At 36.8% G+C, this 20,524-nt stretch overlaps 1 protein-coding gene across 5 annotated transcripts in view; it reads left to right on the plus strand.

Moving 5' to 3' along the window:
* The window catches only part of LOC141401152 (uncharacterized), a 275,773-nt gene extending 260,405 nt beyond the window's left edge, over positions 1-15,368 (plus strand). For all 5 annotated transcript variants that reach the window (XM_073981074.1, XM_073981075.1, XM_073981076.1 and 2 more), the window contains one exon: positions 12,858-15,368. In XM_073981074.1, coding sequence (XP_073837175.1) covers positions 12,858-14,149 — 1,292 coding nt within the window. In that variant the 3' untranslated portion in view covers positions 14,150-15,368. The remainder of the gene's footprint in view (positions 1-12,857) is intronic.
* The last annotated feature ends 5,156 nt before the right edge of the window (positions 15,369-20,524 follow it).

A 20,524-nucleotide genomic window follows, 5' to 3' on the forward strand; every position in this document is an offset into this window, starting at 1 on the left:
TTTGCAATTAATAAGGATATTTATTTAAAACAATTTATTGCATTTGTTTGTTATGTGAGCAGAAAAAATGTATTGAAAAAAAAGAAAAATAACTAAAGAAATAAAACTTTCACAATTATACAAATTGAGGTCTAACAACGCTCCAGAGAACCGTTGTTTGTAGAGAAAATTAATTAATTCTGACAAGAGGCAACAACAAGAACAACATCAATGGATGTTAACCACTAAAAAAACTGGGTGCGAAAAAGCTGTTAGGCGGCAATAAGTTGTTGTTAGTCAGCTAGCCAAGTATTTCATCACCAGGGAGCAGAGAGGCTGTTTGCTGAATTGTTTTGTTGTTTAAATTAATTACTCTCTTTTTTGTTTATTCTTTTGGCCATAATTTTATTGTTGTTTGGGGGTTTAAAACTACTTATAAATCTTGTAAAAGAAATTTCTGTGGAAAACATTTGAAATACCACACAAATCACTCCCCTTGGAAGACTTGAAAAAAAATCTCCCTAAATTTGAGGTTAGAAAATGTCTAAAGTTTTCTCTCATTCGACGGCTGGCTCTAACAAGCCATCATTATCCTCAACCTTGGCATTATCAATTACAGTTAACAAAGCAGAAGTCAAAGAAGAATCACCAAACAGCCAATTGCCAATAAGTTTGCCTTATGTTAACATGAGTGTTAAATAAATTCCGCTTATAACACTCTGGGGCATAACCGAAGCCTTCACTGTGATGTCCAATAAACGTTTTTTTTTTTCTTTCTTCCAATTCATAATGAAAATATGTTTCATTTTACCAGAAGGAGTTTTCCAAAGGAATTGGGTTGCGCCACAAAAAAAAATTAGACAACTGACTGTTTAAGCCTCCTCGTCGGACCATTAACTTGGCCCAAGCAACAATAATTCAATTAATTACTATGGCAAACAAAAAACTTGGTAATATAGAGACAAGAATGCGGGCTACCAAAAACGACAAAAAAACTTTTCCTTTTTTCCATAAAGCTTTGCAGCCAAGACAACCACAAGAAGTTAAGACGAAGAAAAAGTTTTCTATTTTCATAAGGTAAAGAGACAAGCGGCCAAAGTACGTGTTTGCCAGCTTCTTTTTTCCACATTTTAACATAATGCAATAACAAACAGGCTACAAAAGTTTCGAAATAATATTAAGGAGACATAAATAAGGGGTATGAAAAGTGAAGAAATTGAAGCATACCAGGCTGAATTGAAGATTTCCTATGGAAACCTCTATTCAGCCAGGCTGAATTGAAGATTTCCTATGGAAACCTCTATTTAGCCAGGCTGAATTGAAGATTTCCTATGGAAACCTCTATTCAGCCAGGCTGAATTGAAGATTTCCTATGGAAACCTCTATTCAGCCAGGCTGAATTGAAGATTTCCTATGGAAACCTTAATTCAGCCGCGCTGAATTGAAGATTTCCTATGGAAACCTTAATTCAGCCGGGCTGAATTCAGGATTTCCTATGGAAAACTCTATTCAGCCAGGCAAAATTGAGGATTTCCTATGGAAACCTCTATTCAGCCAGGCAAAATTGAGGATTTCCTATGGAAACCTCTATTCAGCCAGGCTGAATTGCGGATTTCGTATGGAAACCTCTATTTAGCCAGGCTGAATTGAGGATTTCCTATGGTAACCTCTATTCAGCCAGGCTGAATTGAGGATTTCGTATGGAAACCTCTATTCAGCCAGGCTGAATTGAGGATTTCGTATGGAAACCTCTATTCAGCCAGGCTGAATTGAGGATTTCCTATGGAAACCTCTATTCAGCCAGGCTGAATTGAGGATTTCCTATGGAAACCTCTATTCAGCCAGGCTGAATTGAGGATTTCCTATGGAAACCTCTATTCAGCCAGGCTGAATTGCAGATTTCCTATGGAAACCTCTATTCAGCCAGGTTGAATTGCAGATTTCCTATGGAAACCTCTATTCAGCCAGGCTGAATTGCAGATTTCCTATGGAAACCTCTATTCAGCCAGGCTGAATTGAGGATTTCCTATGGAAACCTCTATTCAGCCAGGCTGAATTGAGGATTTCCTATGGAAACCTCTATTCAGCCAGGCTGAATTGAAGTTTACCTATGGAAACCTCTATTCAACCAGGCTGAATTGAAGTTTACCTATGGAAACTTCTATTCAACCAGGCTGAATTGAAGTTTACCTATGGAAACCTCTATTCAGCCAGGCTGAATTGAAGTTTACCTATGAAAACCACTATTCAGCCAGGCTGAATTGAGGATTTCCTATGGAAACCTCTATTCAGCCAGGCTGAATTGAGGATTTCCTATGGAAACCTCTATTCAGCCAGGCTGAATTGAGGATTTCCTATGGAAACCTCTATTCAGCCAGGCTGAATTTCCTATGGAAACCTCTATTCAGCCAGGCTGAATTGAGGATTTCCTATGGAAACCTCTATTCAGCCAGGCTGAATTGAGGATTTCCTATGGAAACCTCTATTCAGCCAGGCTGAATTGAGGATTTCCTATGGAAACCTCTATTCAGCCAGGCTGAATTGAAGTTTACCTATGGAAACCTCTATTCAGCCAGGCTGAATTTCCTATGGAAACCTCTATTCAGCCAGGCTGAATTGAGGATTTCCTATGGAAACCTCTATTCAGGCAGGCTGAATTGAGGATTTCCTATGGAAACCTCTATAGGAAACCTCTTGGCTGAAGTTTACCTATGGAAACCTCTATTCAGCCAGGCTGAATTGAAGTTTACCTATGGAAACCTCTATTCAGCCAGGCTGAATTGAGGATTTCCTATGGAAACCTCTATTCAGCCAGGCTGAATTGAGGATTTCCTATGGAAACCTCTATTCAGCCAGGCTGAATTGAGGATTTCCTATGGAAACCTCTATTCAGCCAGGCTGAATTGAAGTTTACCTATGGAAACCTCTATTCAGCCAGGCTGAATTGAAGTTTACCTATGGAAACCTCTATTCAGTCAGGCTGAATTGCAGTTTTCATATGGAAACCTCTATTAAGCCAGGCTGAATTGCAGTTTTCTTATGGAAACCTCTATTCAGCCAGGCTGAATTGCAGTTTTCCTATGGAAACCTCTATTCAGCCAGGCTGAATTGAAGGTTACCTATGGAAACCTCTATTCAGCCAGGCTGAATTGAAGGTTACCTATGGAAACCTCTATTCAGCCAGGCTTAATTGAGGATTTCCTATGGAAACCTCTATTCAGCCAAGCTGAATTGAGGATTTCCTATGGAAACCTCTATTCAGCCGTGCTGAATTGAAGTTTACCTATGGAAACCTCTATTCGCCCGGGCTGAATTGAAGTTTACCTATGGAAACCTCTATTCAGCCGGGCTAAATTGAAGTTTACCTATGGAAACCTCTATTCAGCCGGGCTAAATTGAAGTTTACCTATGGAAACCTCTATTCAGCCGGGCTAAATTGAAGTTTACCTAAGGAAACCTCTATTCAGCCAGGCTGAATTGAAGTTTACCTATGGAAACCTCTATTCAGCCAGGCTGAATTGAGGATTTCCTATGGAAACCTTAATTCAGCTTGGCTGAATTGAGGATTTCCTATGGAAATCTCTATTCAGCCAGGCTGAATTGAGGATTTCCTATGGAAACCTTAATTCAGCCGGGCTGAATTGAAGATTTCCCATGGAAACCTTAATTCAGCCGGGCTGAATTGAAGATTTCCTATGGAAACCTTAATTCAGCCGGGCTGAATTGAAGATTTCCTATGGAAACCTTAATTCAGCTTGGCTGAATTGAAGATTTCCTGTGCAAACCTTAATTCAGCCAGGCTGAATTGAAGATTTCCAATGGAAACCTTAATTCAGCCAAGCTAAATTGAAAATTTCCTATGGTTTCCATAGGAAAGAGTCTATTGGCGTGACTTTTCTTTTCATATGTGCCTCCTTAGTGCTTGTCTCCTTGCCATTACAATTTCTCGCGACCATCTGTTACCACATTATTGTTGAACTTTTTCCTCCAAAAAAAGAAAAACTCCGTTAGTAACAGACTTTTCAATTGATGACCTCCAGGCAAATCATATGCAATGAAATATGCCGGGTTTGTGTTTGTTTAGTAGGAGGACAGCCAATAAGAAATTTAAATGTGTGGGTTTAATGGTGAATGGAGAAATTTTTGAAATGCTACTTTTCCTGAGAGGCGCTAAGAAAAAAATTAAATGGAAAGAAAAAAGGATTCTGTAGATATTTTAGCTACAAGGCGAACGTAAAATATCAAATTTTAATTTTTTTCATATCATTTTCCTTTTTGTCTTATCATCGATATCTTGGCCTTAACATTATTCTGTGAAAACTTTTATTCGACGCCTTTTATTACTGAGGATGAGGCCTATAAAGTGCCTTCCCATAAACTTGAAGATATACATTAGAATCTTGAAAATGCAACCTCTCACCAAATTTCACAACTTTGTCATATATTTCCAATTGTTTTCCTCCTCTTCCTCCCCTTCCCACACCCAACTGCACCATATTCTCCATTAAATTCTAAAATTACATCTGAAGTAATTCTTCGAAGTGTTACAACATCTTCAAAGTTAATGACAAAATGTCATCAACAAAACTCTCATCTCCATCATAAAACTTCAAGAGGTCTCCATTAATCCAAAAACGAAAAGAAGAAGTGATAACAAATCAATAGCCTCCTCCGCGAAGGGTGTTAATGATGGTTTTGCGTGTCTCTTTTTTTTGTGTTTCAACAAACATTTCGTCAGACACTTTTAAAGAAAAGAAAATTACTTGAAAAGACATTAACACAATGGCCTGATTTGATATTCATTTGTTAAAACAACAACAACAGAAAAAGTGGCTAAGAAGGGTCTCCCAAGATGGCTGTAAAAATTAGTCATTGCACCACCCCAACACAAAAGTAAAGTGGAAGACAACAAAACACTTTTGAACAATCGTAAAAATGTCATTTTCATTGCCTTTTCAAATCTTTGCTTTGTTACAATTCATTCAGATTCCATTTTAGCACTTGAAACAGAAGAATTACAACAACTACAACAACAAAAAACAATAGAAGGAAGAATAAAAGGCGATGATTAACTTTTGCAAAGAAGTTTTCCAATGGAAACCTCTTTTCAGCAAAGCTGAATTAAGGTTTCCATTGGCAACCTTCAAATCAGCCTGGCTGAATTAAGGTTTCCATAGGCAAATCTTTAATTCAGCCTGGCTGAATAGAGGTTTCCATAGGCAAATCTTTAATTCAGCATGGCTGAATAGAGGTTTCCATAGGCAAATCTTCAATTCAGCCTGGCTGAATAGAGGTTTCCATAGGCAAATCTTCAATTCAGCCTGGCTGAATAGAGGTTTCCATAGGCAAATCTTCAATTCAGCCTGGCTGAATAGAGGTTTCCATAGGCAAATCTTCAATTCAGCCTGGCTGAATAGAGGTTTCCATAGGCAAATCTTCAATTCAGCCTGGCTTAATAGAGGTTTCCATAGGCAAATCTTCAATTCAGCCTGGCTGAATAGAGGTTTCCATAGGTAAACTTCAATTCAGCCTGGCTGAATAGAGGTTTCCATAGGTAAACTTCAATTCAGCCTGGCTGAATAGAGGTTTCCATAGGTAAACTTCAATTCAGCCTGGCTGAATTAATGTTTCCATAGCTAAACTTCAATTCAGCCTGGCTGAATTAAGGTTTCCATAGCTAACCTTCAATTCAGCCTGGCTGAATTAAGGTTTCCATAGCTAACCCTCAATTCAGCCTGGCTGAATTAAGGTTTCCATAGCTAACCTTCAATTCAGCCTGGCTGAATAGAGGTTTCCATAGGTAAACTTCTATTCAGCCTGGCTGAATAGAGGTTTCCATAGGTAAAATTCAATTCAGCCTGGCTGAATAGAGGTTTCCATAGGTAAACTTCAATTCAGCCTGGCTGAATAGAGGTTTCCATAGGTAAACTTCAATTCAGCCTGGCTGAATAGAGGTTTCCATAGGTAAACTTCAATTCAGCCTGGCTGAATAGAGGTTTCCATAGGTAAACTTCAATTCAGCCTGGCTGAATAGAGGTTTCCATAGGTAAACTTCAATTCAGCCTGGCTGAATAGAGGTTTCCATAGGTAAACTTCAATTCAGCCTGGCTGAATAGAGGTTTCCATAGGTAAACTTCAATTCAGCCTGGCTGAATAGAGGTTTCCATAGGTAAACTTCAATTCAGCCTGGCTGAATAGAGGTTTCCATAGGTAAACTTCAATTCAGCCTGGCTGAATAGAGGTTTCCATAGGTAAACTTCAATTCAGCCTGGCTGAATAGAGGTTTCCATAGGTAAACTTCAATTCAGCCTGGCTGAATAGAGGTTTCCATAGGTAAACTTCAATTCAGCCTGGCTGAATAGAGGTTTCCATAAGTAAACTTCAATTCAGCCTGGCTGAATAGAGGTTTCCATAGGTAAACTTCAATTCAGCCTGGCTGAATAGAGGTTTCCATAGGTAAACTTCAATTCAGCCTGGCTGAATAGAGGTTTCCATAGGTAAACTTTAATTCAGCCTGGCTGAATAGAGGTTTCCATAGGTAAACTTCAATTCAGCCTGGCTGAATAGAGGTTTCCATAGGTAAACTTCAATTCAGCCTGGCTGAATAGAGGTTTCCATAGGTAAACTTCAATTCAGCCTGGCTGAATAGAGGTTTCCATAGGTAAACTTCAATTCAGCCTGGCTGAATAGAGGTTTCCATAGGTAAACTTCAATTCAGCCTGGCTGAATAGAGGTTTCCATAGGTAAACTTCAATTCAGCCTGGCTGAATAGAGGTTTCCATAGGTAAACTTCAATTCAGCCTGGCTGAATAGAGGTTTCCATAGGTAAACTTCAATTCAGCCTGGCTGAATAGAGGTTTCCATAGGTAAACTTCAATTCAGCCTGGCTGAATAGAGGTTTCCATAGGTAACCTTCAATTCAGCCTGGCTGAGTTTGGTTTTATTTCTGTTTTATGGTATTTATGGCTTTTTTCACTTTCTGTCCTGCACCCCTCTTCATCAACTGAGTGTTTCTCTTCAACCCATCAACTGACAACCATAAAACAGTCCAATAAAAAATTTGCGTAATTATTCTTGTTTTGTTGTTAATGCCTTCGTCGTCCTCCTCGTTGCTGTCATCATCGTATTTTGATGGTGTTATTTCAATTTTGCCTTAACGCTTCAATGATTCTCTCCACGCTTAAATAACATTCTGCATAATGGCAACAGCAACAACAATAAAACACCAATGACATTAACTTTCGTCAATGAGTTGTTGTTAGTGGGGTGTGGAAGAGGAACGGGTATTACTGCTGCTGTTGTCAATAGTGAAGTCAATAACTGGAGAAATATAAATCGACACTTCCAAACAAAAGCCCAGCTAGTGTCCTCTTAGTTTAGTTCGTCACCAAGACCACCAACAGTGGTTAAGACAAATAACACAGAGCAACACCATCTCCACCACCTGCCTACAAAATCACAAAAGTAGACAACTCCAACAAGCCAAAGCTGATGACCAACACCAGCCAACCATCATCCCAGCCCGTCTAGCATTTCATCAAAAATACGCAATGTGATCGCATATCTTGCATAATTTGATGCGAAGCGTTAGCCTGGCTTGTTCTGTTGTTTATTGCTGTTGTTATTTCTTTGCTTTTAGTAGGTGCTTTCACTGAAATATCATCGTCCATTTCAGGCAGCTATCCCTTTCCATTCATCCATCCATGCATTCACTATTACCTATTGATAAAACTAATGTTTCCAAACCACGTTGATGGCGATGATGATGTCAATGCTTCACCAGCGTATTCACTGAAGCATTGTTAGATTTAGCAGGACAGACAGACAGTCAGCCGGCAATACTCATTAGCATTTTATGACGTTTTGCAGTAACATTTCCATGATAATGACAAATGGAACTAAAACCTAGAACAACACGTTTACGAGCGAATTGAATAGCAAAAATTGATGGACTATGCCATTGGAGATACAATGCAGCGAACAATTTTGGTGGAATATAAGGAAGCGGGTATCATTCAATCAAGCTAAATTAGATTTGGCTGAATTCAAGATTTCCTTTGGAAACCTTAATTCAGCCAGGCTGAATTGAAGGTTACCTATGGAAACCTTAATTCAGCCAGGCTGAATTGAAGGTTACCTATGGAAACCTTAATTCAGCCAGGCTGAATTGAAGGTTACCTATGGAAACCTTAATTCAGCCAGGCTGAATTGAAGGTTACCTATGGAAACCTTAATTCAGCCAGGCTGAATTGAAGGTTACCTATGGAAACCTTAATTCAGCCAGGCTGAATTGAAGGTTACCTATGGAAACCTTAATTCAGCCAGGCTGAATTGAAGGTTACCTATGGAAACCTTAATTCAGCCAGGCTGAATTGAAGGTTACCTATGGAAACCTTAATTCAGCCAGGCTGAATTGAAGGTTACCTATGGAAACCTTAATTCAGCCAGGCTGAATTGAAGGTTACCTATGGAAACCTTAATTCAGCCAGGCTGAATTGAAGGTTACCTATGGAAACCTTAATTCAGCCAGGCTGAATTGAAGGTTACCTATGGAAACCTTAATTCAGCCAGGCTGAATTGAAGGTTACCTATGGAAACCTTAATTCAGCCAGGCTGAATTGAAGGTTACCTATGGAAACCTTAATTCAGCCAGGCTGAATTGAAGGTTACCTATGGAAACCTTAATTCAGCCAGGCTGAATTGAAGGTTACCTATGGAAACCTTAATTCAGCCAGGCTGAATTGAAGGTTACCTATGGAAACCTTAATTCAGCCAGGCTGAATTGAAGGTTACCTATGGAAACCTTAATTCAGCCAGGCTGAATTGAAGGTTACCTATGGAAACCTTAATTCAGCCAGGCTGAATTGAAGGTTACCTATGGAAACCTTAATTCAGCCAGGCTGAATTGAAGGTTACCTATGGAAACCTTAATTCAGCCAGGCTGAATTGAAGGTTACCTATGGAAACCTTAATTCAGCCAGGCTGAATTGAAGGTTACCTATGGAAACCTTAATTCAGCCAGGCTGAATTGAAGGTTACCTATGGAAACCTTAATTCAGCCAGGCTGAATTGAAGGTTACCTATGGAAACCTTAATTCAGCCAGGCTGAATTGAAGGTTACCTATGGAAACCTTAATTCAGCCAGGCTGAATTGAAGGTTACCTATGGAAACCTTAATTCAGCCAGGCTGAATTGAAGGTTACCTATGGAAACCTTAATTCAGCCAGGCTGAATTGAAGGTTACCTATGGAAACCTTAATTCAGCCAGGCTGAATTGAAGGTTACCTATGGAAACCTTAATTCAGCCAGGCTGAATTGAAGGTTACCTATGGAAACCTTAATTCAGCCAGGCTGAATTGAAGGTTACCTATGGAAACCTTAATTCAGCCAGGCTGAATTGAAGGTTACCTATGGAAACCTTAATTCAGCCAGGCTGAATTGAAGGTTACATATGGAAACCTTAATTCAGCCAGGCTGAATTGAAGGTTACCTACGGAAACCTTAACTGAGCCAGGCTGAATTGAAGGTTACCTACGGAAACCTTAATTCAGCCAGGTTGAATTGAAGATTTCCTATGGAAACCTTAATTCAGCCAGGCTGAATTGAAGATTTCCTATGGAAACCTTAATTCAGCCAGGCTGAATTGAAGATTTCCTATGGAAACCTTAATTCAGCCAGGCTGAATTGAAGATTTCCTATGGAAACCTTAATTCAGCCAGGCTGAATTGAAGATTTCCTATGGAAACCTTAATTCAGCCAGGCTGAATTGAAGATTTCCTATGGAAACCTTAATTTAGCCAGGCTGAATTGAAGATTCCCTATGGAAACCTTAATTCAGCCAGGCTGAATTGAAGATTCCCTATGAAAACCTTAATTCAGCCAGGCTGAATTGAAGATTTCCTATGGAAACCTTAATTCAGCCAGGCTGAATTGAAGATTTCCTATGGAAACCTTAATTCAGCCAGGCTGAATTGAAGATTTCCTAAGGAAACCTTAATTCAGCCAGGCTGAATTGAAGATTTCCTATGGAAACCTTAATTTAGCCAGGCTGAATTGAAGATTTCCTATGAAAACCTTAATTCAGCCAGGCTGAATTGAAGATTCCCTATGGAAACCTTAATTCAGTCAGGCTGAATTGAAGATTTCCTATGGAAACCTTGATTCAGCCAGGCTGAATTGAAGATTTCCTATGGAAACCTTAATTCAGCCAGGCTGAATTGAAGGTTACCTATGGAAACCTTAATTCAGTCAGGCTGAATTGAAGGTTACCTATGGAAACCTTAATTCAGCCAGGCTGAATTGAAGGTTACCTATGGAAACCTTAATTCAGCCAGGCTGAATTGAAGGTTACCTATGGAAACCTTAATTCAGCCAGGCTGAATTGAAGGTTACCTATGGAAACCTTAATTCAGCCAGGCTGAATTGAAGGTTACCTATGGAAACCTTAATTCAGCCAGGCTGAATTGAAGGTTACCTATGGAAACCTTAATTCAGCCAGGCTGAATTGAAGGTTACCTATGGAAACCTTAATTCAGCCAGGCTGAATTGAAGGTTACCTATGGAAACCTTAATTCAGCCAGGCTGAATTGAAGGTTACCTACGGAAACCTTAATTCAGCCAGGCTGAATTGAAGGTTACCTATGGAAACCTTAATTCAGCCAGGCTGAATTGAAGGTTACCTATGGAAACCTTAATTCAGCCAGGCTGAATTGAAGGTTACCTATGGAAACCTTAATTCAGCCAGGCTGAATTGAAGGTTACCTATGGAAACCTTAATTCAGCCAGGCTGAATTGAAGGTTACCTATGGAAACCTTAATTCAGCCAGGCTGAATTGAAGGTTACCTATGGAAACCTTAATTCAGCCAGGCTGAATTGAAGGTTACCTATGGAAACCTTAATTCAGCCAGGCTGAATTGAAGGTTACCTATGGAAACCTTAATTCAGCCAGGCTGAATTGAAGGTTACCTATGGAAACCTTAATTCAGCCAGGCTGAATTGAAGGTTACCTATGGAAACCTTAATTCAGCCAGGCTGAATTGAAGGTTACCTATGGAAACCTTAATTCAGCCAGGCTGAATTGAAGGTTACCTATGGAAACCTTAATTCAGCCAGGCTGAATTGAAGGTTACCTATGGAAACCTTAATTCAGCCAGGCTGAATTGAAGGTTACCTATGGAAACCTTAATTCAGCCAGGCTGAATTGAAGGTTACCTATGGAAACCTTAATTCAGCCAGGCTGAATTGAAGGTTACCTATGGAAACCTTAATTCAGCCAGGCTGAATTGAAGGTTACCTATGGAAACCTTAATTCAGCCAGGCTGAATTGAAGGTTACCTATGGAAACCTTAATTCAGCCAGGCTGAATTGAAGGTTACCTATGGAAACCTTAATTCAGCCAGGCTGAATTGAAGGTTACCTATGGAAACCTTAATTCAGCCAGGCTGAATTGAAGGTTACCTATGGAAACCTTAATTCAGCCAGGCTGAATTGAAGGTTACCTATGGAAACCTTAATTCAGCCAGGCTGAATTGAAGGTTACCTATGGAAACCTTAATTCAGCCAGGCTGAATTGAAGGTTACCTATGGAAACCTTAATTCAGCCAGGCTGAATTGAAGGTTACCTATGGAAACCTTAATTCAGCCAGGCTGAATTGAAGGTTACCTATGGAAACCTTAATTCAGCCAGGCTGAATTGAAGGTTACCTATGGAAACCTTAATTCAGCCAGGCTGAATTGAAGGTTACCTATGAAAACCTTAATTCAGCCAGGCTGAATTGAAGGTTACCTATGGAAACCTTAATTCAGCCAGGCTGAATTGAAAGTTACCTATGGAAACCTTAATTCAGCCAGGCTGAATTGAAGGTTACCTATGGAAACCTTAATTCAGCCAGGCTGAATTGAAGTTTTCCTATGGAAACCTTAATTCAGCCAGGCTGAATTGAAGGTTACCTATGGAAACCTTAATTCAGCCAGGCTGAATTGAAGTTTTCCTATGGAAACCTTAATTCAGCCAGGCTGAATTGAAGTTTTCCTATGGAAACCTTAATTCAGCCAGGCTGAATTGAAGTTTTCCTATGGAAACCTTAATTCAGCCAGGCTGAATTGAAGTTTTCCTATGGAAACCTTAATTCAGCCAGGCTGAATTGAAGTTTTCCTATGGAAACCTTAATTCAGCCAGGCTGAATTGAAGTTTTCCTATGGAAACCTTAATTCAGCCAGGCTGAATTGAAGTGTTCCTATAGAAACCTTAATTCAGCCAGGCTGAATTGAAGATTTCCCATAGAAACCTTAATTCAGCCAGGCTGAATTGCAATTTTCCTTTAGAAAATTGAATTCAGCCGGGCTGAATTGCAAGTTTTTTCTTTCTGCTCGTCTATAAATTGCCTCTGGGTTGTGTCACTCAATTTTTGAGACAAATGTTCCCCATTATGCTGCCAATAGTTTACTTCTCCCCCTTCTACCTATTACCTCTTTAAAGGGTTTTTTTATGGTGGGAAGGAGGAGTTGAGCAAAATGATCTGCTTTTATTGCAAATATTTCCATGGATTTCATGTTTCCAACGCTGTGCCTAAACTGGCGGGTGGTCTTACCTTTTCCAAATGAGGTTTTTAGCCTGCCATTGTTCAGCTCTAAAATGTCCATTGCTTGTGTGTGTGTCTGTGCGTGATTCAGCTGCAATAAAAACAGCAGGAGTTGGGCTGATTGACTGGATCTGTAATTTGAATTTGAGTTTTTGTTTGTTATTTGATTGGAATTTAACGATTTTGAAAATGGCGGGTAATAATGTCGGAATGTGGGGAAATGAAGTGGAAAATAATTTTCAATATTTTTGGCAGTTTTTATTAATTTTTTCTCCTCTCTCTCCCTCTCTTTGCAGATGCTCACATACCCCACTTGTGTGACAATGTCAAGTGTCCTCCCTTGTCGGATATGCATTGCCCTGAGGACAGTGATGTACGGGAACTGATACCCGAACCCTTGATAATGGAGGAGGAATTCAGCAATGCCTCACAAATTGATCCGCTGGATGAGGCCTTTGCCTTTTGTTGTTTGTCCCAGAAGTGTGTCTGCAAGACCTGCTATATTCCCGACTGTTCCGGTGATGATGAGGTTGTGGTTGAAATCTCCCCCGAATCTATGGATAAACCTGGCCATTGCTGTGGTGAATACGAATGCCACAAGGAGCCGAATTGCACAATCGAGGGGAATACCGATAGCTATTGGCTTACGAACTGCCAACGTTGCAAATGCCATGGCGGGACCAAGATATGCCATCAAATCTGCGACGAGGGCATCAAGAAGCCAAATGCCATTTGTGAATCGAAAAATTTAAATAAATTCTTTGAACATGGGGACACCTGGAAGGATGGTTGCTATGACTGTCGTTGTGTCAATGGCGAACCAAATTGTGTCATCAACTTCTGCAGTGCCGTTGATTGTCCCAAGCATCGCCAGGTAATGTTGAAAGATAGTTGTTGTCCTGTTTGTTGGCCCAAAGGTTATCCCATGCCCAATGGAGGTGATGAGGATTATGATGATAATCATCATTATGATGAAGTCCATGATTACAATGAGGTGGAGGATAATGTGGAGCCGAATTTAGAGCTGAATCCCATACCAGAGGTGCAGCATAACAAGGAAAAGGAGGAAGTGTCAACTAGCTCAACGACAACATCTACAAGCACAAGCACCAGTACCAGCAGCACTACCACCACAACAACCACCAGCACAACTGTGGCCCCACCCACCACCACGGCTAGTCCCAGCACCACAACCTCCACATCCACTACTCCAAAACCCGAAGAACGAAAGGTGACACAAAGTCCTGTGGAATTCTTAAACAAGCCAGGAGAAGTTTCTCCATCAACCCCAGCCCTACCTTGCCCCACAGAAAGCTCCACAACCACCACCAGCACAACACCTGGTCCCTGCAACCACCAGGATGCCGCCTCTTACCAAGTCTATCCACAAGTTGTGGAGCTGATGCGTTATAGCCAACGCAATGATTTGCTCTACACCATCATTGGCTGCCTATCGGTTCTAGTGGTGGTCTTGGCTGCCTGGAATATCCATTTAAAGGCCAAACAGAGATCCTATCGTCCGGTATCCAACTTCGATGATAACTGTAATACAATGTCTAATATTAAGAAAACAAATGATTATGTTTAAAGAACTTTTCCCTAGCGAACCTTTAATAGTCCATACTGGAGGGTGGGAAAAGTATAGCAGCTAATATTCGAAAGAAGGAATACAGGGGGGAACGCTGGCACAGGGGGATAAGGGGGGCATTTAAAAATAACAGATTGAATAATGGTTTCCACAGGTAAACTTAAATGCGGCCTAACTAAATAGAGGTATAGAAATTCAGCCCGGCTGAATTAGGTTTTCCCTAGGAAAACTTCAATTCAACCTGGCTGAATTAGGTTTACCAGAGGAAACCTACAATTCAGCCCGGCTGAATTAGGTTTTCCAGAGGAAACCTACAATTCAGCTTGGCTGAATTAGGTTTTCCATAGGAAAACTTCAATTCAGCCCGGCTGAATTAGGTTTTCCACAGGAAAACTTCAATTCAGCCCGGCTGAATTAGGTTTTCCACAGGAAAACTTCAATTCAGCCTGGCTGAATTAGGTTTTCCGTAAGAATCCTACAATTAGGTTTTCGGTAGGAATCCTACAATTCAGCCCGGCTGAATTAGGTTTTCGGTAGGAATCCTACAATTCAGCCCGGCTGAATTAGGTTTTCCATAGCAAACCTACAATTCAACCTAGCTGAATTAGGTTTTCCATAGGAAAACTTCAATTCAGCCCGGCTGAATTAGGTTTTCCATAGGAAAACTTCAATTCAGCCCGGCTGAATTAGGTTTCCCATAGGAAAACTTCAATTCAGCCCGGCTGAATTAGGTTTTCCATAGGAAAACTTCAATTCAGCCCGGCTGAATTAGGTTTTCCATAGGAAAACTTCAATTCAGCCCGGCTGAATTAGGTTTTCCATAGGAAAACTTCAATTCAGCCCGGCTGAATTAGGTTTTCCATAGGAAAACTTAGGTTTTCCATAGGAAAACTTTAATTCAGCCCGGCTGAATTAGGTTTTCCATAGGAAAACTTCAATTCATCCCAGCTGAATTAGGTTTTCCATAGGAAACCCACAATTCAGCCCGGCTGAATTAGGATTTCCATTAGAAACCTACAATTCAGCCTGGCTGAATTAGGTTTTCCATAGGAAACCTACAATTCAGCCTGGCTGAATTAGGTTTTCCATAGGAAAACTTCAATTCAGCCCGGCTGAATAGAGGTTTCCATAGGAAAACTTCAATTCAGCCCGGCTGAATTAGGTTTTCCATAGGAAAACTTCAATTCAGCCCGGCTGAATTAGGTTTTCCATAGGAAAACTTCAATTCAGCCCGGCTGAATTAGGTTTTCCATAGGAAAACTTCAATTCAGCCCGGCTGAATTAGGTTTTCCATAGGAAAACTTCAATTCAGACCGGCTTTTAAAAGATTTTTTATTTAAAATAACAGTCTTGTCCCCTATTAGCTATCATTGTGCCAGCTTTCCCCCTTGATTTCCCTTGAAATATTATTTAGTTGTTTTAGTTTTTATAGTTATCGTTATTTTTATTATTATTTCTTTTTTAATATACGTATGTATATTTTGTCCTGTTATCCATCATTCTTTGTTTTCATTTTCTGTTTCCCCCCTATCTGCTTCCTATAATGCTGAGGATCTCAAAAAAGTTGAAGTTGAAAAAATTTATGAAATTAAAAATAAAAATTTTCCAAAATATTTTTTTCCCGAAAAATACAAATTTTATTTTTTAATGTAAAATAAAATTCTAGATCCCCTTAAAATATAAATTACAAAAAAAAAACATATGAAAAGTATTCATTTATAAATAAAATATCATATTTAAATTATAGTTATATAATGTTGAGCTTAGTTTTAAATGTCGTGCCAACCAGAGTTGGAACCCTAATAAACACCATTATAGTTTTGGAAATCTTAAATTCTTCAATAACAATATTATATTGGAATGCCGTTTATCTTCGCCTAGCACCAAAGCCCAGTTGTGTGGTGTGGTGAGGGTCTTGAGTTCAAGTTTTCATCAAAAATTTGTTATAAAATTTCAATAATAATTATTATATTTTATGCTATATACCTATGTAAAAAAATATCCCATAAAAATTTTAATAAATAAAATAATATCTTAAAAATTAAAAAAAAAGAATAACAACCTCTGGTAATATAAGCTTTCTTATATTGATACAATAATTTAACTATTATTTATGTGATATCTATTTTTAAGTAAATGCTAAAAATATAATATAAATAAGAAAAACAGAAAGAAATGAAACAAAAATTTTGAAAATTAAACACTTTTTTAATTGTATTACTACATATTAGTTTAAAAGAAAAAAAAATAAATGAAGAAAAAAATTATGAAAGAAAATACAAATAGAAACTATTAAAAAATTTATAGAGCTACCTTTTTATTATTAAAAATTAAAAAATATAATAAAGTATTTACAACATTAACTACTTAATCAAATGCATTGTATGGAACAATGCATGTATACGATTATCTGTTGTCTTAGTTCTAAAAATGCAATCGAAATTTAAATACTGTATTTTAAAAATTAAAAAAAATCAAAATTTCCTTTAGTTTCACTTAAAATACAAACAAAATCAACGCACAACGAAAACTTTTTCAGAAATATAAAAAATAGTTTTAAGAATTACAACAATTTAAATAAAAATCAATTATATAATATTTAAATAAAAAATAAATGTTTATTTCTTAGCACATGGGACAAGAGTAAGTAAAAACGGATAAGTCGGCTATGTCGCTGTAAAAAATTCGTTAAAAATAATTTTTAAAAAATCCACGAGGTCTAAAAAAATTCTTTAAAAAATCCACGAGGTCTAAAAAAATTCTTTAAAAAATCCACGAGGTCTAAAAAAATTCTTTAAAAAATCCACGAGGTCTAAAAAAATTCTTTAAAAAATCCACGAGGTCTAAAAAAAATCTTTAAAAAATCTACGAGGTCTAAAAAAATTCTTTAAAAAATCCACGAGGTCTAAAAAATTCTTTAAAAAATCCACGAGGTCTAAAAAAATTCTTTAAAAAATCCACGAGGTCTAAAAAAATCTTTAAAAAATCCACGAGGTCTAAAAAAATTCTTTAAAAAATCTACGAGGTCTAAAAAAATTCTTTAAAAAATCCACGAGGTCTAAAAAAATTCTTTAAAAAATCCACGAGGTCTAAAAAAATTCTTTAAAAAATTCACGAGGTCTAAAAAAATTCTTTAAAAAATGCACGAGGTCTAAAAAAATTCTTTAAAAAATCCACGAGGTCTAAAAAAATTCTTTAAAAAATCCACGAGGTCTAAAAAAATTCTTTAAAAAATCCACGAGGTCTAAAAAAATTCTTTAAAAAATCCACGAGGTCTAAAAAAATTCTTTAAAAAAATCCGCGAGGTCTAAAAAAATTCTTTAAAAAATCCACGAGGTCTAAAACAATGCTTTAAAAAATCCACGAGGTCTAAAAAAATTCTTTAAAAAATCCACGAGGTCTAAAAAAATTCTTTAAAAAATCCACGAGGTCTAAAAAAATTCTTTAAAAAAATCCGCGAGGTCTAAAACATTTCTTTTAAAAATCCACGAGGTCTAAACAATTTCTTTAAAAAATCCACAAGGTCTAAAAAAATTCTTTAAAAAATCCACGAGGTTTAAAAAATTCTTTAAAAAATCCACGAGCCCTAAAAAAATTCTTTAAAAAATCCACGAGGTCTAAAAAAATTCTTTAAAAAATCCACGAGGTCTAAAAAAATTCTTTAAAAAATCCACGAGGTCTAAAAAAGTTCTTTAAAAAATCCACGAGGTCTAAAAAAATTCTTTAAAAAATCCACGAGGTCTAAAAAAATTCTTTAAAAAATCCACGAGGTCTGAAAAAATTTTTAAAAAATCCACGAGATCTAAAAAATTCTTTAAAAAATCTACGAGGTCTAAAAATTTCTTTGAAAATCCACGAGGTCTAAAAATTTCTTTAAAAAATCCACGAGGTCTAAAAAAATTCTTTAAAAAATCCACGAGGTCTAAAAAAATTCTTTAAAAAATCCACGAGGTCTAAAAAAATTCTTTAAAAAATCCACGAGGTCTAAAAAAATTCTTTAAAAAATCCACGAGGTCTAAAAAAATTCTTTAAAAAATCCACGAGGTCTAAAAAAAATCTTTAAAAAATCCACGAGGTCTAAAAAAATTCTTTAAAAAATCCACGAGGTCTAAAAAAATTCTTTAAAAAATCCACGAGGTCTAAAAAAATTCTTTTAAAAATCCACGAGGTCTAAAAAAATTCTTTAAAAAATCCACGAGGTCTAAAAAAATTCTTTAAAAAATTCACGAGGTCTAAAAAAATTCTTTAAAAAATCCACGAGGTCTAAAAAAATTCTTTAAAAAATCCACGAGGTCTAAAAAAATTCTTTTAAAAATCCACGAGGTCTAAAAAAATTCTTTAAAAAAGCCACGAGGTCTAAACAAATTCTTTAAAAAATCCACGAGGTCTAAAAAAATTCTTTAAAAAATCCACGAGGTCTAAAAAAATTCTTTAAAAAATCCACGAGGTCTAAAAAAATTCTTTAAAAAATCCACGAGGTCTAAAAAAATTCTTTAAAAAGTCCACGAGGTCTAAAAAAATTCTTTAAAAAATCCACGAGGTCTAAAAAAATTCTTTAAAAAAGCCACGAGGTCTAAACAAATTCTTTAAAAAATCCACGAGGTCTAAAAAAATTCTTTAAAAAATTCACGAGGTCTAAAAAAATTCTGTAAAAAATCCACGAGGTCTAAAAAAATTCTTTAAAAAATCCACGAGGTCGAAAAAAATTCTTTAAAAAATCCACGAGGTCTAAAAAAATTCTTTAAAAATCCACGAGGTCTAAAAAAGTTCTTTAAAAAATCCACGAGCCTTTAAAAAAATCTGTAAAAAATCCACGAGCCTTTAAAAAATTCTTTAAAAAATTCTTTAAAAAATCCACGAGGTCTAAAAAAAATCTTTAAAAAAGCCAAGAGGTCTAAAAAAAAAATCTTTAAAAAATCCACGAGGTCTAAAAAAATTCTTTAAAAAATCCACGAGGTCTAAAAGAAATCTTTAAAAAATTCACGAGGTCTAAAAAAATTCTTTAAAAAAGCCAAGAGGTCTAAAAAAATTCTTTAAAAATCCACGAGGTCTAAAAGAAATCTTTAAAAAATTCACGAGGTCTAAAAAAGTCTTTAAAAAATCCACGAGGTCTAAAAAAATTCTTTAAAAAATCCACGAGGTCTAAAAGAAATCTTTAAAAAATCCACGAGGTCTAAAAAAGTCTTTAAAAAATCCACGAGGTCTAAAAAAATTCTTTAAAAAATCCACGAGGTCTAAAAAAAGTCTTTAAAAAATCCACGAGGTCTAAAAAAATTCTTTAAAAAATCCACGAGGTCTAAAAAAATTCTTTAAAAAAGCCACGAGGTCTAAACAAATTCTTTAAAAAATCCACGAGGTCTAAAAAAATTCTTTAAAAAATCCACGAGGTCTAAAAAAATTCTTTAAAAAATCCACGAGGTCTAAAAAAATTCTTTAAAAAATCCACGAGGTCTAAAAAAATTCTTTAAAAAATCCACGAGGTCTAAAAAAATTCTTTAAAAAATACACGAGGTCTAAAAAAATTCTTTAAAAAAGCCACGAGGTCTAAACAAATTCTTTAAAAAATCCACGAGGTCTAAAAAAATTCTTTAAAAAATTCACGAGGTCTAAAAAAATTCTTTAAAAAATCCACGAGGTCTAAAAAAATTCTTTAAAAAATCCACGAGGTCGAAAAAAATTCTTTAAAAAATCCACGAGGTCTAAAAAAATTCTTTAAAAATCCACGAGGTCGAAAAAAATTCTTTAAAAAATCCACGAGGTCTAAAAAAATTCTTTAAAAAATCCACGAGGTCTAAAAAAATTCTTTAAAAAATCCACGAGGTCTAAAAAAATTCTTTAAAAAATCCACGAGGTCTAAAAAAATTCTTTAAAAAATCCACGAGGTCTAAAAAAATTCTTTAAAAAATCCACGAGGTCTAAAAAAACGTTCAGTTCTTCCTAGATGTCTTCTATGCATATAATATCTTATAGAAAATATCCACAGGAAACCCCTTTAGATGCCTTTACAGAGGTGTTCTAACCACATAAGCCCTTTTATAGGAACTGTCTTGGAGGTCTTCTATCCATAGTGGCCTTTAAGATCTTCTTCTTGGAGATCTTCTATTTTTAGACGACTCTTTGGAAGTTTCTTAGAGGTATTCTCTCTACCGAAGACCCTTGGGAGATCCTCTTAAAGGTCCATAGAAGATACTTTGAAAGTCCCGTATAGGTCTTCTGTCAGTAGATGACAATTTATGACTATTATACCCCTTATACCTGCAAACATAATTTGTTTAAGAATAATGTCCATAAGTTGTGTTTCCTCCACTTCCCTATTCTCTTTCCAACTGTACCTATCAATAATAATCATTTTGCCAACGTAATAGCAACAATAAA

This window comes from Musca autumnalis, unplaced genomic scaffold (assembly GCF_047663935.1).
Source record: "Musca autumnalis isolate F117 unplaced genomic scaffold, ASM4766393v1 scaffold_4, whole genome shotgun sequence".
NCBI lineage: Eukaryota > Metazoa > Arthropoda > Insecta > Diptera > Muscidae > Musca > Musca autumnalis.